The sequence below is a fragment of the Mytilus californianus genome, unplaced genomic scaffold (assembly GCF_021869535.1).
Source record: "Mytilus californianus isolate M0D057914Y unplaced genomic scaffold, xbMytCali1.0.p SCAF_4, whole genome shotgun sequence".
NCBI lineage: Eukaryota > Metazoa > Mollusca > Bivalvia > Mytilida > Mytilidae > Mytilus > Mytilus californianus.
Window position 1 is genome coordinate 50,532,412 of NW_026262690.1, and position 25,533 is coordinate 50,557,944.

The 25,533-nt window shown below is 32.6% G+C and overlaps 1 protein-coding gene across 1 annotated transcript; it reads left to right on the forward strand.

Annotated features, from left to right (window-relative positions):
* Positions 1 to 9,629: 9,629 nt before the first annotated feature.
* Positions 9,630 to 25,186, forward strand: LOC127698404 (regulator of microtubule dynamics protein 1-like). The gene is made up of 9 exons (XM_052201868.1): positions 9,630 to 9,984; positions 17,082 to 17,259; positions 19,188 to 19,360; positions 19,607 to 19,682; positions 20,544 to 20,621; positions 21,653 to 21,751; positions 22,354 to 22,407; positions 23,343 to 23,423; positions 24,040 to 25,186. Exons 1-9 carry the CDS (start codon positions 9,701 to 9,703, stop codon positions 24,094 to 24,096), a joined length of 1,080 nt encoding a protein of 359 aa, XP_052057828.1. The 5' UTR covers positions 9,630 to 9,700; the 3' UTR covers positions 24,097 to 25,186.
* Positions 25,187 to 25,533: the final 347 nt, after the last annotated feature.

The following is a 25,533-nucleotide window of genomic DNA, read 5'->3' on the forward strand; positions in this document are numbered from 1 at the left end:
TTACACTAATACTAAATCTAACTTCATACTGATAGGGTCTACAGCTGACCTCAACATTTTATTGAGCTTTTATAATTTAATTCTAAGTCAAAGTCTAAAAATTAAAAATTATAAATGGGGTCAAGGTCAAATAAGAGAGACATACATTTACTCCTACAACAAATCAGCACACCAAATGTATTATAAGAGTTACAACAGTAATCAGAGACTGATGCATGTTTCCATCAATTCAGCAATAAGGACCTACAGGATAATTTGCTGACTTACCCAGTACAGACTGGCAAAAATTTCAAACTGTATAGTATCATCAAAAAAGGTCAGGTTCATGATATTTATACCCTTTACAACAAATCTATGCACATATACAAATATTACTGACCAAGTGTTTAGTTACTGATGAGTAAGCTAATTAAAAACTGAACTTGAATTTTAGATGATGAAAATGAAGTTAATAGTCATATGGACAAGTACTTATCAATAGACTTTAATTCATATACCAAATTGTATTGACTCATGGCCACTGTTACATAATATATCTATTGAGATGTACCAATTATCAGGTTGTCTGCATACTGATATTTAAGAATTGAATGCTTAATCTTTTGGTAAATTTATTGGGGTGTAAAAGTGTTGACCGAAGTACATTTTGTAAGAAGCGCGATAGCGCTTCATTCTAAAAATGTACGCACGGTCAATGCTTTTACAACCCTATAAAATTACTGAAAGATTTGCATTCAATACTTATAATTACATTTTTTTGGTAGGATCATGAAAACACAATTTCTATCAAGTTTTTCTTTTATTTACCTGTGCACTTTATTGTGGAAGCTCGTGTTGTCATGAATGTTACATTTCATTTTGAAATGAAGGTTAATTTCAGAATGACGTGAGATTGCTGTTAGCCAATCAAAATAACGTATCACAATGAAACATACATGTAATGTAATTACTGTAAAAAATCAGCTGCAAGTCACAATATGAAGCTTTTTGTCGAGTGAGCACACCAAACGAGTCCAAAAAAGTCTTCATATTGTGTCGAGCAGCTTATATTTTACAATATAAATAGGCAGACAACCAGATAATCGATTTATTAGGTTGTATTTGAGTAGTTTGCATGATAGAAACAAGAGTTCAGGTCAAACTTATTAACGTCGGATCATTCATTATGACGTCGGTAATATGTACTGGTCAATGTATTTGATGTCACAAAGCTGTGATGTGCAATTTTATTAAGAGCCGAGAAGACTGATACAGACAGTGGGACAACCAACTAATAGATAACATATATATATCCAATCAAAGTAACTTTTAAATGGTCACTTGAGTATTAGAAAGAAGTCAAGGTAAGGTGATAATGACCACCTAACAAGTTCACATCATAAGCTGCATAATTTTCATTCATACATAGATTGAAAGAAACACTAGGTGTACCATTTACTTTGTACCAGAAAAAGTAATACCAGCTAGTGTCTTGTGGTCCCTGATTTTCTTGCAGTTGAGAGAAAATAGTATAATCAGCTAAGTTAAGCAATTTGAATAAAGACTTACAAATTATTTCCAAGAGCTTTCATTCTGGTAGCACCAAGATATTCCATTAACTTGGGTTCACTCCATTCATCACCAACAAATGTTGGACCACTTTCCTACAAATACATAATTATATATAAGAATAAATAAACTGTTATCACAGAGATATGTCTCGCCTTTTTGTAATTTTGATAATGCAAATGTTGAAATTAAAATAGCAATACTTTAACATGTAAGTTATGCAAATATTCAAAGTCAATGAACCATGACTGAAGGTACATGGCTAAACAATCTCCATGGAATGAGATGTGCCAATGCTAATACAACTGCATACCAAATAGCATTGACTTATTATAAGTCGTTCCCTTTAAACAAACCTAAACACAAACATTAACTTGTAAACTACCGGTATGTAAAAGTTTCAAAGTCAATGAACCATGATCAGGGGTGGGGCTATATAATCTCCATGGAAACGATACTTGCAAATGCCAATACATTTGCATACCAAATATCATTGACTTAACATTAGCAGTTCATCTTAAACTGATCTAATCACAAACTAATACATGTAAACTACCGGTAAGCAAAAGTTTCAAAGTCAATAGACCATGACCGAGGGGGCGGGACTCCATGAAAATGAGATGTGCTAATGCTTATACAACTGAACACCAATTAACATTGGCCTACCACTAATCATTATCAGGTTCCCCTTGAACTGACCTAATCACAAACTAATACATGTTAACTTAGCAAAATTTTCAAAGTCTATAGACCATGACTAAGGGGGCTGAGCCAAATAATCTCCATGGAAATGAGGTATGCCAATGCTTATACAACTGCATAACAAATATCATTGATCTACCACTAGTGGTTCCCCATAAATTGACCTAATCACAAACTAATACATGTAAACTATGAAAAGTTTCAAAGTCAATAGACCTTGACTGAGGGGGCAGGGCCAAATAATCTCCATGGTAATGAGATGTGCCAATGCTAATACAACTGCATACCAAATATCATTGACCTACCACTAGTGGTTCACCATGAACTAGAACTAATCACAAACTAATACATTGTTGACGCCGCCGCCGCCGACACCAGAAACAGCATACCTATGTCTCGCTTTTTGACTTCGTCAAGGCGAGACAAAAATCAAGAAGCACCACAGGTAAAGCAAAGTTGCAGCCAGTGCTTGGAAGTAATGCAGTTCTGAAAATCTTCGTATTAAGATTGCTAGTTCCTTTAAATACAGAACAATTTTAAGAGAGAGACAAAACAGGTTGGGAATACTTTGCCAGGAAAAACATGGGACACCAAAATTACCTATAACTGACCAAGACTTTAATTTTCATGAACCAAATAGTAATCAGAGTCACTTGCCAATCTGACAAAAAGGAAATTTATTAAAGGAAAACTGTGAAGTAAAGAAAATATCTAAATAAAAAGAAACCAAAAAATGAAATCAAAACAAAAGAATATTTAGTCATGTTGTGGGTCAATGGTAGACCTTGCTTAAAACTGGTGCTCAAAGACAAATATAATTATATATGATCTGTATATAAGAACTGCATTCCAAAACTCAGCCTGACCCAACAAGAATAAGACAGATTCTATATGATAACTGCTTGTTACTTTGAGCTCTTCTCAAGACATTTAGGATTGAGTCTTTTCCATTGAAGCAGTGAGTTTTAGAATTGCCCTATATATATAACTAAATGTAAGTTATACTGCTTTCTTGAAAACAGTCGACCAGAATTTACATGCAAAGAACAACTAACATGACTAGATGCCTAAAGGAGCTTGTATTGCTCAACTGGCATTCAATTGTGCATAAAATTGATTACATATTTTTTGCAAAAAACTTTGTGGGCCAAAATTTTCTGTTGAAATCCCAATAAGGAGTCATCTGAGAATGTTGGTCAAAATGGACAATAGCTAAACATTTAACATTTTGAACATTTCTGCACTATCAGATTTCCTTTATCTTTACCAATTTTCTAGGCCAAATAATTATGCATCTTGTAAGACTATTTTTATTTTTTTGCTGTTACACCTTCCATTTTGATACCATACAATACAATAATTAATAATAATAGCTTTACAAGATGTCATAATTAGTTGGACTTTTCAAGATATTATCTGGGACTATTTAGTATTATAATCATCCCAAATATTATAGACAATACTTGCATTTTACCCCTATATTCTATTTTTTAGCCTTGGTGGCCATGTTGGTTGGAAGGCAGGATCATCAGATAAATTTTAAAACTACATATCTAATCGATGATTGTTCCCAAGTTTGATTCCAATAGGCGAAGTAGTTTACGGGTTAGTAGCTATATATATCCTTATGAAAAGAGAAACTTTGCTGCAACCTTGTGGTAAGGTTGCAGCAAACTTGCGGCAATCTTTTTAGTTCGCCAGTCGACCTGAAAGTTGTTCACCAGTGTTCGCCGCTAGCAGCGACCTTTTGGAAAACAAATGTAAAAGTTTGTCGCAAGTTTGCCACAAGCTCTTAGCTTTCTTAAAATTGAAGGAACTTTGTAATTAGACTTTACAGCAGGCCCCAAGTTTGCTAGAACTTTATCGCCAACTTTATAGCATGCCTTTACCATTATATGTAGCTTATTTTCAATACTGAGCATGCTCCATGCACTAAAAACAGACTTCCTGCTTCATTAAATTTGAAATAGGAGGGAAGTTATAATGTTGGTGTTTTCATGTAAAAAGTAAATGGATGTTATATTTTATAGATGTCTGAGTTATATATGATTCAATTAGTTCCTGGAACAGGCCATGCATCATCTCTTTGTAAGTCATTTTAGGTATTTTTTTGCATGTTAGTTTGTTATTATTGGTACAAAACTTAATTATGTCAAAGAACATCCATTTTTGAAAATAACAATTGTGTTACTCCCTTATTGCCCTTAGAGAAATATCATTACACTTGTAAACTTAAACTTTGTGGATAATGATGTTTTGCAGGAATTGTTTTCTTATGTTCAAATATTGTAATTCTTTATTGTTAAATCACATTTGATTAATATTTTAGATAATTCTATGCTTAATTTGTATATAGTATAAATGTTGTCATGCCTAAATCCCAGTTTCTTTATAATTGACCATTATAAAAACATCAATAATCAGATTTGTTTTGATTTTATCATACATATGAATCTGTTAAGAAATTAATCAGCTCATTCTGAATTCTGCACTGAGTAAATTAATAGATATACATGTACCTATATTTAGTTTTTCTGTTTTTTTTTGTTGTTGTTTTTTTTTGTGGTCAAAATTTATATTTCTCTCTTTCACATTTCTTTAACAAGTATGGACACAACATTCAAGCTTCATACAGCACTGAATTTGGATTGTGATTAAATATTTGACACAGCATAGGTTTCTGACACAGAATGAATGTGGTCTAAGAACTTAAAAAAATTTAATTTACCTATTCAAACCATATCATTATTATTTTCTTTTATATATAAATCAGAAATAACAAATTTAAAATGGAAAATTTTAAAGAAAAAAAAAGGAAAAAAAATCTTCCCTCAAATTTTTTGAACCCCCTTATGATTCATCACCCCATACTCAATCCCAGCCTTCCCTTTGTGTTACAATGTATGGTGCCTTGCAGTACAATTTCAGAGAGATCTGTACACTTGAACACAAGTTATTGTCTGGAAACTAGAAAAATGCGTTTTTTTGCCCCTTTTTAGCCCCAAATTCCTAAACATTTAGGGCAATTACCCCCAAACTCAAACCCAGCTTTCCCTTTGTGATATGGAACCTTGTTGTACAATTTCATAAAGATCCATACACTTACACACAAGTTATGGTCCTGAAACTAGAAAAATGTTTTTTTTGCCCCTTTTTGTCCCCTAATTCCTAAAATTTTTAGGTAATTACCCCCAAAATCAATCCCAGCCTTTCCTTTGTGGTATAGTACCTTGCAGTACAATTTCAGAGAGATCCATACACTTGAACACAAGTTATTGTCTGGAAACTAGAAAAATGCTTATTTTTTGGCCCCCTTTTGGCCCCTTATTCCTAAACGTTTTGGGCAATTACCCCCAAACTCAATTCCAGCTTTCCCTTTGTGATATGGTACCTTGTAGTACAATTTCAGAAAGATCCATACACTTACACACAAGTTATTGTTATGGAACTAGAAAAATGCTAGTTATTTGCCCCTTTTTTGGCCCCTAATTCCTAAAATTTTGAGGCAATTACCCCCAAAATCAATCCCAGCATTCCTTTTGTGATATGGAACCTTGTGGTACAATGTCAGAGAGATCCATACACTAACACACAAGTTATGTCTGGAAGTTACAAAAATGCTTATTTTTGGCCCCTTTTTGGCCCCTTTTTCCTTAACTGTTGGTACCATAACCCCCAAAATCAATCCCAACCTTTCTTTTGTGGTATTGAACCTTGTGGTATAATTTCATAGAGATCCATTCACTTAAACTGACGCCAACGTCATACCAATATACGACCACAAAAATTTTGTGGTCGTATAAAAATGAAATTTTGATCAGCAGGTAAATAACAATTATTGGTCATAATAATTAATACAATTTAAATTTGATCCCTATATATGTGCATGTTTTGAATGAGACGTACAGTTTTGAAAAAGAATTAACAGAAAGGTAGCCACAAGGCATCATTAGCATATTTGATTTGCCAGAAGTTCACCACAAACTATATAAGGCTTTGAAAGTTTGCCGGAAGTTCACCACAAAAAGTCGCCAGAAGTTCGCCACAAACTATATAAGGCTATCAAAGTTCGCCAGAGGTTCACCACAAATAGTCGCCAGAAGTTTGCTACAAACTATATAAGGCTATCAAACTTTGCGGCAAGTCTGCCGCAACCTTCATTTGCATGGTAAAAAGTCAGGGTGAAGTTGCAGCAACCTTACCGATGTGTTTGCGGCAGTTTGCCAGAAGGCTGATTTTTCAGTAAGGTAGTATATCAAAGCTGAGGATACCAAATACAGAAACCACCCTATGACTAAATATCTGAGTACATGAACACTTATGTCAGGACACACCTTGCTCAATTTTTTTCCAAAAGATGTAAAAAAATGGATCTTTATTATTAATTTAATATCAACCAGAAAACAGTAAAAAGCGGAAAAGATGGTATACCGCAAACATGAGGTGCAAAAATTTGTACTCCATATCCGGATTTCAACAATTAATGTCTCTTCTGTGATGTGAGGAATCGAAACGGCTATATGTACCGGTATTTTGAAGGCCATATAATTTACCTCAATTTAGGATAGACTCTTGAATTTTGAAGAGTCGAAATAGGATGAATGGATCATATAAACCCGAAGGCAAATATAATACAGATATACAAGTCCAAACGAAAAAATATAAATAAGTCTAAATTGAGAACAACGTTCAAACCTATGATTGCGTTGGATAAAAACCGCAATTTTTATACGTGTGCATGCAAAACAAATTTCTTGGTAGAGGGGTCTAAATACATATATATATATCACTGAGGAGACATTAATTGTCGAAATCCGGATATGGTGTACAAATTTTTGCACCTCATGTTTGCGGTATACCATCTTTTCTGCAAGTTTTTTGTTTTTTCTATTTGGTATTAGATTAAAATTAAGATCCATTTAGTTACATCTGTGATCCGTTTATTTGGAAATCGCCATGGCAGTCAGCAGGGTTTAAGAACATCCGTTGTTCGACCTGCTAGTCAAATGCGTTTTGTTAAAATATACTTTTTCACTTTTTGGTCTTTTGGAAAATGTTGTTTGTGCTGTATTTAGACCCCTCTACCAAGAAATTTGTTTTGCATGCACACGTATAAAAATTGCAGTTTTTATCCAACGCAATCATAGGTTTGAACGTTGTTTTCAATTTAGCCTTGTATATATATATATATATAAAGTCTCTGAATGATTGTATAATAAAAACTATAATTTTCCATATGTTTCGGCCATTACGGCCATCTTCATTGGAATAAATTACAACATTGAAACAACAATAACATCGCTTGGATACATTACGTTATAATAACTACTATGACGTTCATTTGCCACGTTTTTTTCTTTTTTTTTTTTTATAAATATTTTCACTATCGTTCATACATTGTGATGAGTCCATCAGGCTCTAAAGTTTTTAATTTTTTTTATTCAAAAGGCTTCTTTAGTTTTTCTGTAAATTTCTGTTCCAAATACTCTTTCTATGGCAGTAAATTTTAAATTTTTCATCGAATGATTATGCTGAATGAAGTGGTTTGCTACCGGATCGTCTGTTTTGTTTGTTCGTATTTTTGAAAAGTTCAATAGCATCCGTTGATAAAGTGTATCACCCGTTTGTCCTACATATATAAGTTTTTCGCATTTTGTACAGTTAATTGCATATACTACGCCCACGGTTTTACAGTTTATTTGTCCCTGAATGGTATAATCTTTCCCGGTGTTGTCACAAAATACCTTGGTTTCATTTATGTGTGAGCATAATGCACAATTTTTACCGCATGGTCCACAGCCATTAGTTTGTTTATAAAATTGTAAATTGTGCTTCTTGTGCACTAAGATGTCTTTTATGTTGTTGTCGCGTTTAATGCTAAGATAGGCGGATTGGGGAATATTTTTCTTAGCCTGTTAGATTGATGGAGAATTTTAAGATTTTTTCTGAGAACTGAATGTATATTTGGAAGCGCTTTGGAAAAAGTAATCAAGGGTACTCTGTCGTTTTCTTTCTTTGGTTTGTACTGTAATAGATCGTCTCGGTTTAGAAACATGGCAAATGAACTTCATAGTAGTTATTATAACGTAATGTATCCAAGCGATGTAATTGTTGTTTCAATGTTGTAATTTATTCCAATGAAGAAGGCCGTAATGGCCGAAAACGTATGGAAAATTGTGTTATAGTTTTTATTATACAACTTGCGGAAAAGATGGTATACCGCAAACATGAGGTGCAAAAATTTGTACACCATATCAAGATTTCGACAATTAATGTCTCTTCAGTGATGTTAGGAATCGAAACGGTATTTGGAAGGTCATACAATTTACCTCAATTAGGGATAGACTCTTGAATTTTGAAAGAGTCAAAATAGGATGAACAGATCATATAAACCCAAAGGCAAATATAATACAAGCCCAAACAAAAAAATATAAACAAGTCTAGATTGAAAACAACGTTCAAACCTATGATTGCGTTGGATAAAAACCGCAATTTTTATACGTGTGCATGCAAAACAAATATATATATAAGTACGTCTGAACCAGTGACGACTCTACAACAGATTTTATCCATTGGATCACCAGCAGTGATGGTGATACAAGGCTGAAAATATATTCTGTATATATAATTCGTCTAAACAACAGCCCAACAATGTTAGATCTGTAAATTTGCGGAAGCAAATTTTTTGTTCTTCCCTGGCCGGGATTCAAACTCATGCTACTTAGATATCGTGGCACCAAAACCTTGCACTATGCCCTACGCGCTAGACCACTCTACCACCTAGGCTATATATCAAAAGATTTTTGTAAAAGTCAAGCCATAGACAAGGAGTGGATATGGCAGACGGAGCATGACAAGTAGTGAAAATAGCTACCACTGGCACTTTGAAAAAAGTTGTCAATGTAAATTGATACCTGATTTGGAGTATAATACCCAATAAAAGTGTATAATACATATTTATGAGGATCTCAACAAAATGGGTATTAAATATTAGGGTCTGTGGATTTCACTCTTGAATACAGAATATGTCGTTTTGACTTTTGTGATGATTCAAATAAGCACATTTTGAAAAATTACCAATCGTATTTGTGTACTGATGATAACATATGGCATTGCAAAGAGATTATTTGTTTGTTAATTTGTAAATCTAAATGTCAAATTTTGTTGGTGGTGATAGTTGTCTCCCTTGCCACAAAAATTTGCCACAACTGAAAGATTTAAGCTTTTTAATTGGCGTAATTTTCATCCAGGATATTTTTAGCTTCTTAGAACGTCACAGTAGCTTTATTTGAGTTTTATAGTTTAAAATAATGAATACATTTTGTGTTTGCAATTAGGACCGTTGTTGGTTGTTGGTTTTTGTCTAGTTTCTATTTTACTTCCGGTTTTCCTCCCTCAAGTTTCGATTTTTCGAACTAGAAAAATACTTAAAACATAAAGAACAAACAGAATGTCAACCTTTTTTAAACAAAATTCAAACCTAATGACGGTGCTAGGAACAAGTTTATGTGTTGGTGTAGGAGGAACCATTCTTTATTTAAAATTAACGAGCACTTTCTTGAGAGAAATCCATAGACTGTCGTCGTCAATAGAAACTTTGAAAGCAGAAATCACTATCCTAAATGAGAAACTTGAAGGAAAGTCAAAGTGGAGAAAAAAGAGATCCGGATACTATTCAGTGATCAGTGCAAGTAGTGGTGATGAAACTGACAATTATGAAGATGCTCTAGGAGGGTACGACTTTTATGAGGGTTGTAAAAAGGGGAAGCAAGTTGACTCATTAACTCATACAATTGTAAATATGTAACATGTAAACTCATACCACTAAAAGTAAACTAGTATTGTCAACTTGTACCACTGCAAAGTTGTATTGATGCAAACTCATACTTCAGCAAAAAGTGTCCAATATCCCAAATATTTTATGAATTGTCTTTAAAACATCGGCCTTAAAACATATACATACAATTTTGATATATATTCTTTGAGATTAATGTTTTGAATTTTACCTGAATTAATTGATGGATTGACCCCAATTAATTTCCTAAGAATAAGTGTAATCATGGTAATAAGAAACATGTACGTTAAGCCATTTCAATTGATATTTTATAGTGTGTCTTTCTATGTTGTGATGTTACACTATTGTTTCAGATAAGTGTGAAGGTTTGGTACCATTAAAACATTTAAACCTGCTGCAATTGTTTGCACCTGTCCTAAGTCAGGAATCCGATGTTCAGTAGTTGTCATTTGTTGATGTGGTTCACAAGTGTTTCTCCTTTCTCGTTTTTTATATAGATTAGACTGTTGATTCCCGTTCGAATGGTTTTACACTAGTATTTTTTTGGGCCCTTTATAGCTGGCTGTTCGTTGTGAGCCAAGGCTCTGTGTTGAAGACAGTACTTTGACCTATAATGGTTTACTTTTATAAATTTTGACTTGGATGGAGAGTTGTCTCATTGGCACTCATACCACATCTTCTTATATCTACAAATGTATATATGTAATGAGAATGTATTGTGTATTATTCAATGTCATTATGTCCCATCAGGGGCCCTTGATTGGAAATGAAGAACTTTGTAACACTCAGAAAAGTGTCCATCCCCCCAAACATGTTTGATTCCCCCCAAATATGTTCATTTGACGTCACTGCAAAACATGCATGACATGTCTAGTTGCTAAAGGGCTCCAAAGAATGTCCCGTTTTTTTATAAACGCCCAATCGGAAAAATAAAAAAAAATGCCCAAATGTGTCCATCCCCTAAACTTGTCCTTATGAGACCAAAACGTCTCCCTTTTATGTGAACTCTCAATTGTGTCCATATTTTTAAAACATGTCCACCGTTATTAAATAGTGATTCTTAATCACGTACCTGTATGTTGTAAATACAAATCCAATAGGTATTATAACAGGAATCTTAGTTTTGTTTTGTTGTTGTACAAATTTAAAAAGGGAACATTACAGAACTTCCAACTTTTGAAAATCCTACTAGGCCAAATTTAACCAAACTTGGCTACAATCATAATTGGGGTATCTAGTTTAAACTAGAGGCTCTCAAGAGCCTGTGTTGCTCACCTGTATCTACTGTTGTTTTGGAAATCATGTAAAATAAGGTTCAAATCATAATAAATAGTATTACTATTAGATACCCTAATAATGATTGAGACCGAGTTTGGTTTAATTTGGCCCAGTACATGTAGTTAAATTAAAAGCAGGTCATCTCATTGTAGTCTTACAATAGTTACTGAAGACCCCTCATCATTATTTAAATTAGTTTTCAAGTTGTGACCATTTGAAAACATTTTTTTTTACAATTTTCCCATAGACTTCTATAGTAAACCCCTATGTTCTATTTTTAGCCATGGTGGCCATGTTGATTGGATGGCAGGGTCATAGGACACATTTTTCAATCAAGATACCCTATTGAAAATTGTGGCTAAGTTTAATTCTATTTGGCCCAGTAGATTAAGTGGAGAAGATTTTTGTAAAAGATTACAAAAATTTAAGAAAATTGTTAAAAATTGACTATAAAGGCCAATAACTCCTTAAGGGGGTCAATTGACAATTTTGGTCATGACTTATTTGTAGATTGTACTTTGTTGAATATTGTTGCTGTTTACAGTTTATCTCTATGTATAATAATATTCAACATAATAACCAAAAACTGCAAAATTTCCTTAAAATTACCAATTCAGGGGCAGCAACCCAACAATGGGTTGTCTGATTCATCTGAAAATTACAGGGCAGTTAGATCTTAACCTGATGAACATTTTCACTTCCTGTCAGATTTGCTCTAAATGCTTTAGTTTCAGAGATATAAGCCAAAAACTGCATTTTACCCCTAAGTTCTATTTTGTTCTATCTATGTTGGTTGGCAGGCAGGGTCATCGAACACATTTTTTAAACTAGTTACCCATAATGATGATTGTGGCCAAGTTTGGTTAAATTTGACCCAGTAGTTTCAGAGCAGAAGATTTTTGTAAAAGTTAACGGACAACAACGACGGACAACAGACGCCAAGTGATGAGAAAAGCTCACTTGGCCCATTGGGCCAGGTGAGCTAAAAATGTGTCGGATGACCCGGCCTGCCAACCAAGATTGCCGACATGGCTAAAAATAGAACATAGGGGTAAAATGCAAGTTTTGTCTATTATTTTGAAAACCGTTACAAATAGAGAAAATCTGACAGGGGCAAAAATGTTCTAAATGTTGAGCTCTACCAATTGTTCAAGTTCTACAAATAAGTATGGTGTGGTCGAAACTCGACTCCTTATTAGAGTTAATGCCCTTTGATGACAATTTTACCAAATTTTTGCGTTTTAGCCTTATATCTTAAAAATTATATAATAGATAGATAGAAAAAGCAAAAATGATACGCAAGACAAGTTCTACCATTTAGACAATATGTAGGAAATAGTCCGATGACTCCTTATTGGAGTTATTGCCCTTTAATTACGATTTTTACCATTTTTTTGCGTTTTGGCTTATAAGATAAAAATCATAATAGATAAATAGACACTTTAAATCACAAAAATAGTCAGCAAGGCAAGATCTACTAACTAGTCAAAATTTTCTGATACAGTTAGTAGACTGTCTGTCACTCATTATAGGAGTGATTGCCCTTAAATGAGGATTTTTGTACCCTCTTTTGTGTTTTGAGCAAAAACTAAAGAAGATAAAGAGAAGCTAAACAGAATTAATGATCAGCAATGCAAGATCAACAAAACAGAGATTTTTGTCATGAATTATATTCATCGTCTACAATGTCGGAGAGCGTCCTTTGTTGAATATGCACATAGACCAAGATGAGCGACACAGGCTCTTTGGAGCCTCTAGTTCATGGTAGGGCCTTTTTTAGCTGACTATAGGGTATGAGTTTTTCTCATGGTTGAAGGCCGTACTGTGACCTATAAATGTTTTTATCTTCATCATTTAAACTCTGGTGGATAGTTTTTTCATTTACAATCATACCACATCTCCTTATTTTCATTTAATATTAATTTGATAATAAGGCATTGGCAAATGCCGAAACTATCTTTTATTTGAACCATAACATTTTAAAACCTTCATAAAATATCTAACATCATGGTCCAAGTTGTCCTCATAGATAATCCAACTTGCCTTTAAAAATGAACTGAGTTGTATCTGGACAGAATTGTCTCATATTTCTTGCTATTACATGGTAAAAACTGTCAAATTCTATCACCAAAACTTGCAGTTTTGCCCTCCAAAAATTTTACTGAACATTAGTGAACTAATTGGGATATTCATAATGCATATGAATAAAAGGATGACCCAGCAACCCAACATAATAAAATGACCGAGTGATTTTTTATACGACTGCAAAATTTTTTTGCGGTCGTATATTGGTATGACGTTGGCTTTAGTTTAAGTGAATGGATCTCTATGAAATTTTACCATAAGGTTCAATACCACAAAAGGAAGGTTGGGATTGATTTTGGGGGTTATGGTACCAACAGTTAAGGAATTAGGGGCCAAAAATAAACATTTTTGTAACTTCCAGACATAACTTGTGTGTAAGTGTATGGATCTCTCTGACATTGTACCACAAGGTTCCATATCACAAAGGGAATGCTTGGATTGATTTTGGGGGTAATTGCCTCAAAATTTTAGGAATTAGGGGCCACAAAAGGGGCAAAAAACAAGCACTTTTCTAGTTTCATGACAATAACTTGTGTGTAAGTCTATGGATCTTTATGAAATTGTACTACAAGGTTCCATATCACAAAGGGAAAGCTGGAATTGAGTTTGGGGGTAATTGCCCTTAACATTTAGGAATTAGGGGCCAAAAAGGGGCCAAACATAAGCATTTTCTAGTTTCCAGACAATAACATGTGTTCAAGTGTATGGATCTCTCTGAAATTGTACTGCAAGGTACCATATCACAAAGGGAAAGCTGCGATTGATTTTGGGGGTAATTGCCTCAAAATTTTAGGAATTAGGAGCCAAAAAGGGGCAAAAAACAAGCATTTTTCTAGTTTCAGGACAATAACTTGTGTGTAAGTGTATGGATCTTTATGAAATTGTACTACAAGGTTCCATATCACAAAGGGAAAGCTGGGTTTGAGTTTGGGGGTAATTGCCCTAAATGTTTAGGAATTTTGGGCCAAAAAGGGGTAAAAAAACAAGCATTTTTCTAGTTTCTAGACAATAACTTGTGTTCGAGTGTATGGATCTCTCTGAAATTGTACTGCAAGGCACCATACCACAAAGGGAAGGCTGGGATTGAGTTTGGGGGTGATGAATCATAAGGAGGTTCAAAAAATTTGGGTGGGGGGGGGGATTTTTTTTTCTTTTTTTTTTTTCTTTAAAATTTTCCATTTTAAATTGGTTATTTCTGATTTATATATAAAAGCAAATAATAATGATATGGTTTAAATAGGTAAATTAAATATTTTTAAGTTCTTAGACCACATTCATTCTGTGTCAGAAACCTATCTGTGTCAAATATTTAATCACAATCCAAATTCAGTGCTGTATCAAGCTTGAATGTTGTGTCCATACTTGCCCCAACTGTTCAGGGTTCGACCTCTGCGGTCGTATCAAGCTGCGCCAAATGTTATGAAACTTATACACATTGCTTATTACCACAAAACACAGATCAAGTTTGAATTTTGATAGCGTCACTTTAACCGTTCTAGAGTTATGCCCCTTTATAAATGGAAAAATTGCAAAATTTTTAGTTTCCGTTCTCTAACTTAAGTTTGCCTCAACCAAATGTTATGAAACTTATACACAATGCTTATTACCACAAAACACAGATCAAGTTTGAATTTTGGTGGCTTCACTTTAACTGTTCTAGAGTTATGCCCTTTTATAAATGGAAAATTTGCAAAATGTTTAGTTTCCGTTCTCTAACTTAAGTTTGCCTCAACCAAATGTTATGAAACTTATACAAATTGCTTATATCCACAAAACACAGATCAAGTTTGAATTTTGGTGGCGTCACTCTAACCGTTCTAGAGTTATGCCCCTTTATAAATGGAAAAATTGCAAAATTTTTAGTTTCCGTTCTCTAACTTAAGTTTGCCTCAACCAAAGGTTATGAAACTTATACACATTGCTTATTACCACAAAACACAGATCAAGGTTGAATTTAAGTGGCGTCACTTTAACCATTCTAGAGTAATGCCCCTTTATAAATGGAAAAATTTGCAAAATTTTATTTTCTTCTTAATATTAGGTAATTTTTAAAATTGGAGTTATCTTCCTTTGTCCATGATTATAGTTGAATCAACTACAGTCAATGCTTTATACAATGCAATGTTTAATTTTGACTTCCACTGATAAAACACAGATCAAGTTGAATTTGGGAAGTGTCACTTTAACCATTATTGAGTAATGCCCCTTTATAAATCGAAAGATTGCAAAATTTTTAGTTGCCATTCTGTAACTTTAGTTTGCCCCAACCAAACATTATGAAACTTATACACAATATTCATTACCACAAAACTTAATTCAAGTACAAATTTTTTGTTTCCGTTTTCTTACTTTAGTTTGCCTCAATGCTTATTACTACATAATACAGTTTAAGTATGAAATTTGGTGGCGACACTTTTACCATTCTTGAGTTATGTCCCTTTAAAAGCATAAAAATTGCTCAATTTTTCGTTTCAGTTCTCTAATTTTAGTTTGTCTCAACCAAATGTTATAAAACTTATACACAACGTTACAGAGTTATGCGTGTTTACAAATAGAATTTTTTTTTATATATATATAATAGTTTCTGTTCTCTACTTAAGTTGGCCTCAACCAAATGTTATGAGACTAACACACAATGCTTATTACCACAAAACTCAGATCAAGTTCAAATTTGGGTAGTGTCACTTTTACCGTTCTTCAGTTGTGTCCCTTTATAACTATACGATATGCAAGCGGGGGCATCATCTGTGTCCACATGTGGACACTATCCACATTTATTTCTGCTTATATTATTTGAAGACTTCAGGCAACAGATGTATTCTTGGAAGACTCATTTTTTAGCTCAATTAGCCCATAGGGCCAAGTAAGCACTTTTCATCACCTGGCGCCTGTCGTCGTCGTTGTGGTCTGTTAACTTTTACAAAAATCTTTTCCTCTGAAACTATTGGGCCAAATTTAACCAAACTTGGCCACAATCATCATTTGGGTATCTTGTTTAAAAATGTGTCCGATGACCCCGTCTGCCAATCAAGATGTCGGACATGGCTAAAAATAGAACATAGGGGTAAAATGCAAGTTTTGTCTATTATTTTGAAAAGCGTTATATATAGAGAAAATCTGACAAAATGTTAAGTACTACCAATTGTCCATATACGTCAAAACTGTCAGATAACTTCTTATAGGAGTTATTGCCCTTAAATGACAAATTTTAACAATTGTTTTTTTACATTTTTGCCTATTATCTTGAACTATAAAAGACAGAGTGAAACTTTAAATTGCAAAAATGATCAGCAAGACAAGATCTACAAATAATTCACATGGTCAAAATCTTCAGTCAACTCCTTATTAGAGTTATTGTCCTTTGATGACGATTTTACTAATTTTTTCTTTTTTGCCTTTTATCTTTAAAAATTATGATAGATAGATAGAAACTAAAATAAGCAAATATGATCAGCAATACAAGATCAACAAAACAGAAATTTTTGTCATAAATTCTATTCTCATCTACCGGTACAATGTTGGAGAGTCAGTCCTTTGTTGAATATGAATATAGACCAAGGTGAGTGACACAGGCTCTTTAAAGCCTCTAGTTTATCTTCTTTTAGATTTAAAAACAAAAAACAAAAAGTATAGTTTAACAGTGGAACATATAAATATATGCTTTGTGTTTTAGCTCGAGTGAATTTGAAACTCCAACAGAAGGTGATACTAGTACTGATAATGAAGATAAAGTAAAAGGTGAACCAAGTGCTGATGTGACTGCCCTGTATACAGAGATAGATACATTCATAGAAGGGGGAGAAACAGAAAAATTAAAAGCATATGAACTTCTTCAAAATAACAAAACTAAGGTATTCATATGTTCAAAAATGGAAACATAATGGTCACATGTATTTATATATAATTTAATTTTGGATGTAACACGTCTTCTGATTGGCTCAAAGTTTTTTGTCTATCAGCTCATAGACATAATTTTGTCATGTGACCATGACGTCATCAACGTTTTTTCATGATTTACTCCTTTGAAAATGGAATATAAGGAATGACTGTAATATTTTTTCTGTCTATTCGAAATATCCTCAAAAATGTTGTGCACACTTTTAAATAATCTGATACGCATTTTATTTAGTGTGCACCACATTTTTGATGTTATTTCTGCATAGACAGAAAAAATATTACAGCAGTCTTTCCTTAAATAAATATATCAAAGATTGTCATAAAGAGTATCTACATGTATTAGAATACTTAAATAAAATAAATATGGCCTTTTAGGAGAGCGTTTTGTATGGAATGAAATATGAAGTTTAATGTACATAAAAGAAATAAACATTGATTCTCATTTTCGAAAGACCTATAATTTTGTAGATTTATAAAATATTGTCATGTGTGCAAGTATTGTAACAAATTCTATTTGGTTTTGTGAAAAATTCTATTAAGTTTCTTTTTCTGTAATTTTTCAGTGTCTTTTTTTAGTCACAATATAAATGATTCCTTTTATCTGGTTTTTAAGCATGATGGATATGATCATGCAAAAAGTAAATAAATAGATGTTCTGATCAAAACCCAAAAATAAACAGGATAAAACATGGAGAAATGTACCTCATCATTAATTAAGTTGATATCATTTTTGTCTCACCTGCAATGAAAGTCGCAGTATGCGAGACAGGTATTACTATCCGGGTCGGTGTAAACTATTTGTGGAAAGCTTTATATTTCAGAAGGTAGAAGACCTGGATGCTTCATATCTTGTATGCAGATACCTTATGTTACGAAATTCCCATCAATCATATGTCCATTGTCCTGGACCTTATTTTCACGGTTCAGCAATTGCTTGAAAAAAAAATTGAGGTTTTTATGTCATGTAAATTTCTCACTTATTATGAGTAATAGGATAACTATATTTGGTATATGAGTTCCTTGTAACATCTACATGTCAGTCAGACAGAGTTCACCTGACCTCGATCTCATTTCATGGAATTTTGATCAAGGTTAAAGTTATGTGATTAGGTCCGTTTCTCAAATTTTATAAGCAGTAGGTTAACTATATTTTGTGCATGGAATGATTGTAATGGGTTCATGTCAGTCTGGCAGGTTTCATCCAATCTTGACCTCATTTTCATGGTTCATTGGTCAATGTTAAGTTTTTATGTTTTGGTCTGTTTTTCAAGTACTTTAAGCAATAGGTCAACTATATTTAGTGTATAGAATGATTGTAAGGTGTACATGTCTGTCTGGAAGGTATCATCTGACCTTGAACTCGTTTTTATGGTTCAATGGTCAATGTTAAGTTTTTGTGTTTTGGACTGTTTTTCAACTATTAATAGCAATAGGTCAGCTATATTTGGTGTATGGAATAATTGTAAAGTGCACATGTCTGTCTGGCAGGTATAATCTGACCTTGACCTCATTTTCATGGTTCATTGATGTAAAGTTTTTGTTCTTTGTTTTGTTTTTCAATTAGCATACGCAATAGGTCAAATATATTTGGTGTATAAAAAAACTGTAAGGTATATATGTTTGTCTGACACAATTTATCTAAAAAAAAATAGGTACATCTCAGATATATTATGAGCCAATAGGTACCCCTAAGAAATTACTTTTGATACCCCAAATAAAATTAAAAAAGAAAATAAATATCCAGAATGGTCCATTATCACACCTGTCAGGTTTTAAAACAAAACAATAAAGGTCTTTTGTTCAGTGTATTTATGTTAAGATTGACATTGGTAAAGCATGAAAGAATATACATGTGTATCACTAATCATATATATTATTTTAGTATTTAACTGATGCTGATTTCCATTGGAGATTAGCCAAGTGTACATATCAGTTAGCACAGATAGAAGGAGGGAAAGGAAATGTTGAAAAGAAAAAAGAAATGCTTTACACAGCCAAAGATACAGCCGAAAGAGCCTTACATCTCAATCAGAAATCAGCTAATTCACACAAATGGTAAATTTTATAACATAGGGTTACATTTCTAATATACATTATGATACTGTTTGGATACTGACAATTCAGAATAAACATTTTTAAATTCATCTTTTTTAATATTCAGCAACTAAAAATAAATTGAAATTAATCAAAGATCTGAACATAGGACCAGGACCAATTAAATAAAGGATTGGTTTGAAACGATTGTTTATAAATCATAATTTCCCATTCAAATCTTGCACCAGTTTGTTCTGTTTTATTTAGGTATTCTATAACATTAGGAAGCATTGGTGACTATGAAGGAACACAGAACAAGATAAAGAATGGTTATGTATTTAAGGTAAGCTTATGGAGGAATCTAAATAGAAATAGAAATGGAAAAATCCTTGCCTCTTATCAAGCAAAAGTAAAAGCATCAAAATACTTGGTTTTCCTTGTTAAATATTCTTGCAAATATCTGAGCAATTCAATGTGCTTCTCCAAGTGTTTGTGGCTTTACACCTTTGCCTTTTTTCAAGTTTTGTGAGAGCATATCTTTCATTCTAAACCTCAATTTTTTTCTGAATTATATTAAAGTGGCAAACCCACATTTCATGTAGGCTTGAGCTGTCCACCAGCCAGTAAAAAATAAATTTAAAAGTCGTGGTCAAGCTACTCCTGACTTACTACAGTTTAGACATGTGAGATAGCTATTTTGACTAAACTATTCAATGCTATGAAATACTGACATGTAAAAATTGTTTAAAATGAATTTAAAAAAGAAAAAAAATTAGTATAAATTTATTGCACTTCATATTCTGTTTTGCCTCTTAGTTGTATTAGTTAGAGTTGTTGTAAGGAACAGGCCCTATTTATTTACTTTATCCTTCTCATTTTAACAACTGTATAGAAACACTTTAAGACTTAAAGAGGATTGAAAAAAAAAAAAGTTGGCCTGCCAGTACATTTGTATCTCTCATGGTCATTTTACGGTTGTCTGACTTAAGGACGTGGATCTGGCGCCATTGTAATCCACAATTAAACAAAAAGGAGCAATATGCAAATAGTTCATCAGGGAAAATTAGAATACTTTCTGTAGTTTGTTCAGTTTTTTTTGGTGTCTCAATAATATTCTGTTGATCTTAGTGAATGTGCTTCTTATAATCACAATAAGTGTGATAATTAATGGTAACTGATGGGTATATCTTGTAATTTGTTACAGGAACATATAGAGAAAGCCATAGAACTCAACAGAACAGACCCTTCTAATCATCATTTACTGGGAAGATGGTGCTATGGTGTAAGTTATAACATCGTTTATAATTTATAATGAAATATTTTTAAACATTGTTTCAGCATTGTAAATAAATTGCAAAATTGTTACTTCATTACCTCACTTACATCTGCTACATCTAGTTTTCATAATTCTTATCCTTAAGTTATTTAGCTGAATCTTTTTCTGTGAAATAGAAAAAGGTGCTTCCTGTTTTGACAAATAAACTTCAGACACAGGTCATGTTGTTTACGACAAGTAAAAATTCAAGTGATAAGTTGCTTTTGATGATAGCCATTAACAAGAAAAGGAAGATTTAATAATGGCAATGGCAAAAGGAGCATATCCATTATCACCTGTTTCAAATACCCTCCCCCCAATGGGCAATCAAGCAATGACAGTGTCTGTAAAACCAAGAAAGAAGTGATTTAACTTTAACGTCAAGAACCCTTTTTTGTAAGCAGCTACCTTTAATCAAGGAAATATTGGTAGGAAAAACAAGCTTTGAAACCTTTAAAATATTGGACCAACTGCGAGACTTATACTCCATATGCAGATAATGCTGCAATGTTAATCTATGAATATTGAAAGTTCACAATTAGAGAAAAATCCAAATGGACAATTTCTATTTTGTAACAAAGTTTAGTTCTTAATCTCGATTCACATTTAATCTCTATGAGTAATTTAAGGTATGAAGCAGACAAAACTGTATCTGTAGCCTATGGAATGGATGAAATAAGCATAGTCTTTAAACTTGAAATTATTCAGTGACTGTGAGAAGTCATTGATGAACTCCCATTAATGAATAAAACTTATCTTTTAACGCTCTGATTAACTACATATACTTTGAAATAATGAAACAAAAGTAAATTTTCAATAACATAATGGAATTTCCTTTTTATGCATTTTCCGCCAGAATTTTATTTGTTTTATTCCATACTTGCTCCTTTCCACATTGCTAGTAATTATTATGAACCCTTTTTAGTAGGTAATCCTGTATAGTCTTTATACTTGAGAAGGAGGTAAATTGTATACTTGCATTTGACCATTTTTTTTAGGTGTATATGTTATCTTGGTTAGAAAGGAAGGCAGCAGCTACTTTATTTGCTACACCACCTACCTCAACAGCTGAGGATGCTTTGACACACTTTTTAGAGGTAATGTACTGTCAATTTTATTATTTTTGTGGCGCTATTTTAGATGAAAAATGCTTGATTTATTTGGAATCTGAAAATTTTCAATTCCCACCAGTAAAATAGAGCATTATTTAAGTGTGACATTATTTTCGTTTTGGATAAATTTTAAAGTTGAAATATCGTTGTGGCATCAGGTTCGTTAATGTTTAATTAATTCATTGCATGTTATATAATATTGTTGTTGGGAGTCTTCTCATATCTGTAGGTTACAACCAGAAATTAAACACTTAACTTAATCAGATCTTTTCTTTCATCAGGTTATGCAAGATTAATTATTATGATTTCCGGAAATGTTGCATACCATGAATGCCATCAAAAATTAAAATGGGATTTTAATTTTGAAAAAAATATCTTGATTTATGCAATTATAAAAACTTCACAAACATTTCTAAATTTAGTTTAAAAATTGATATTTAGCAGATCTAATCTTTACCTTATAAACCAAACTATGTCTTGGTGATACCTAGTTACTTAGGTTTAGTGTTGAATCAGTATAAACATAAATGTTTAGAGGATTTAATGGCAGAAGAATCAGTGATTTTATATATAATGTTTTATTGCAGGCAGACAGACTCAACCCAGGTGTATGGAAAGAAAATTTATTATACATTGGAAAGGTACGCTTTCATTACGGACTGTTAAGAAAACATAGAATATGTGAAAAATATTTTCTTTTAAAACCTGTAGGACTGCTATCTTATTTTTTGTAAAATACAAGTCCAGAGCCATTAGGAAGGCATTCCTTGTAAATACAACTTATCATTATTTGTACGCCATTACTGGACATCACAAACATTCCTATACACATTTTTTGTCACAAAATAAAATGTCTGATGCAACAATGCCAAAGTAATTGTTGTTTGACGTCAATGGTTCAAGTGTCACAAATACTTGGGTTAAGTGTTGCAGATTCCCAAGTCAAAATAAGGTCTGTCAGGTCCACAAATAACAATGAAAATGCAGTACTGTGTTTGATATAGATATCATTAAACATGAAAATCACAGCTAAAACATGGTTTCATTGTTCAGTCAAATATTGCAGGTTTGGTCAGTTTGGTGCTACAAGGTTGTTATATAACACAATCCACCACATTTAAGGACATCCAATAAATATGATAAATAATCAGTCTAAGGAATGCCAGTTATATAACTGCATGTTAGAAAACGTGATAATAAAAAATAATAAAACCTTGGGAAAATATAGTAAAGACTATAAATATGAATAAATGAAGATGTGCATGATGTAATGACACGAAAACCAAAAGACATGCAGAGATCAACAAATGGTCCGCAACAACAGATAAGTGTCAGTATAGAAAAGTTTTGAAGTAGTTTAACAGAGACCACTTTTTTAAAAGATTTGCCACCAGCACCAAACTCAATTATACTTTGATAATTACTACAACATACTTATAACATACAATAAGTCATATTATCTCCAAAATAACTTGAGTAAAACTAAAAATATGATATGCCTGTTTATACCAACTAAGAAGTACTATTTTATTTTAGTAATAAGAATAATTATAGCAGACTTTTGTTTACTTTTCAGTGTTATATAGAACTAAGGAAGTACTCTGAAGCTGTAGAATGGTTAGAAAAGGCCAGTCTTCTGCCTGTAGTTAGTCAAGATGTAAGTTTAACACATGTCGTTATAAAGTTAATTATTTTGTTTGAGCACATTTCTTTGAAATTCTGTGGATACAAACGAATTTTTATTATTACTTTGTACTGTTACTTTGACCTTTCAAGTGTGTAAATGTATTGATGCATGTTTGGGTTATTTCAATATGTTCAGCATTACTGTGATCCAATTGCAAGCATGTAGTACAGTTAATTCCTATATACTTCCAAGACTTAGTTTGTAGAAAAGATACATCCATAAATAAAGCTGAAAATGAACTTTCACAATCAGAAAGGTGAACATTCACTTTTGTTATCTCTTATAAAATTGTCAAAGTTTATGTTTCCAGTAGTTGTTAAAAATTTATTTGATTTAAAATTACATGTGATTTAGAATTGAAATTAACTTTAACTAAGTAATTATATATTTTGTGGTTGCTGATAGAAGATAATGGTGATTTTTTGGTAATAAGTGCTGTTCTGTTATTACAGGTTACAAATTTTGCTTCTTTAATATGAAAGGTGCAATTACCTTATAATAGTTATACAGGTTTATAGCAATCCTTCCTTATTTTATAATGTTATATATAATTACTATGCCATTGCTTGATATGAATTCTTTACAGGACAAGACAGCAGAAAGTGAAATAGAATCATTACTGGCAAGATATGGAGGAAAATGAAGGGCAGGTTTATATTGTTAATTTGATCTCAGGAGAATACAATCAAGAAATTCATCATACAAAGTTGTTGTTATATAATTGTTTTGATGTCATTTTACATTTAACTTTATTACATTTAATGACAGAAGATTTTATAGTATACTTGTTTGTGAGAAGAAAATATATTTTTTTGATGGAAAGTAATATTGATAAGAAATTAGATTTCTGTGTAGTGAAGTTGAAATTTGCATGAATAGTTTAGATTATCAATTTTTATGGCATTGCCATTAAGTTTTTGTGACATTAAGTGTTTCCACTGTCCATAGTTCTGTGTTCTGAAATCAAATAGTAGTTCATACTTTCATAATGCTTGAAAATTTTGAGATAATTTTTGGTTAATAAGTGTATAGGGATGAGTTACAGATCAAATTTGTATTTTGTTCTTATGATCATGATGATTGTGACCAAGTGGTCTAAATAGCTCCTCTACAGTGATCACTACTCCGTCAACACTGAGGTTATCAAATCAAACCCCACATGTGGCAAGGTATGTTCCAATTTGATCTTTATTGATAAGGATTCCCAGTTTTCCTGTCAAAGGTTGGTGGTCCTCTTAGGGTACTTTGGTTTCATCCACCAGAAATAAGTGGGAGCCATGATATAGCCATGTGGGCTGAAAGTGGTGTTAAATGCCAACAATAAATCAATTGATACTTTTGACAGCATTTTCACAGTAATAGAGCCCTTGTACTTAAAATTCTGGAACATTGTACTTGTCTTTACTTTTTTGTGATGTCTGCAGGACAGGAGCTGATTTATTTGGTACATTTGGTACAAGATTAGGCTGAGACATTCCTGTTGCACCATAGTCATGAAGATGAAAATGTTGTTGATGTTATCTCTAATAAAAGGTTCTTATTCACTATCTTCTATTGTATCCTGTGATCATGAGCTTTCACCTGATAAATTCAAAGTTTCAAGCACTTTAGAAATGAGAGAATACACTTTGCAAAATCAAATAATTTTGTTGTATCTGATAACTTGCTAACATTAATTTTAGATTTTTTTAGTTACAAGTAACTATTTTCAGGTTTTTAGCTCACCTGACCTGAAAGGGGTATCTAGTTTAAAAAATGTGTCCGGTGACCCCGCCAACCAACCAAGATGGCCGCCATGGCTAAAAATAGAACATAGGGTAAAATGTAGATTTTGGCTTATATCTCTGAAACCAAAGCATTTAGAGCAAATCTGACAGGAAGTAAAATTGTTTATCAGGTCAAGATCTATCTGCCCTGAAATTTTCAGATGAATCGGACAACCTGTTGTTGGGTTGCTGCCCCTGAATTGGTAATTTTAAGGAAATTTTGCCGTTTTTGGTTATTATCTTGAATATTATTATAGATAGAGATAAACTGTAAACAGCAATAATGTTCAGCAAAGTATGATCTACAAATAAGT

Excerpts from the sequence above, each read along its gene's own strand:
- LOC127698404 (XM_052201868.1), top strand. The coding sequence starts at position 9,701 with ATGTCAACCTTTTTTAAACAAAATTCAAACCTAATGACGGTGCTAGGA. Across the intron at positions 17,260-19,187 it reads TTCAAAATAACAAAACTAAG|TATTTAACTGATGCTGATTT; the intron begins GTATTCATATGT and ends ATATTATTTTAG. Across the intron at positions 19,683-20,543 it reads AGAATGGTTATGTATTTAAG|GAACATATAGAGAAAGCCAT; the intron begins GTAAGCTTATGG and ends AATTTGTTACAG.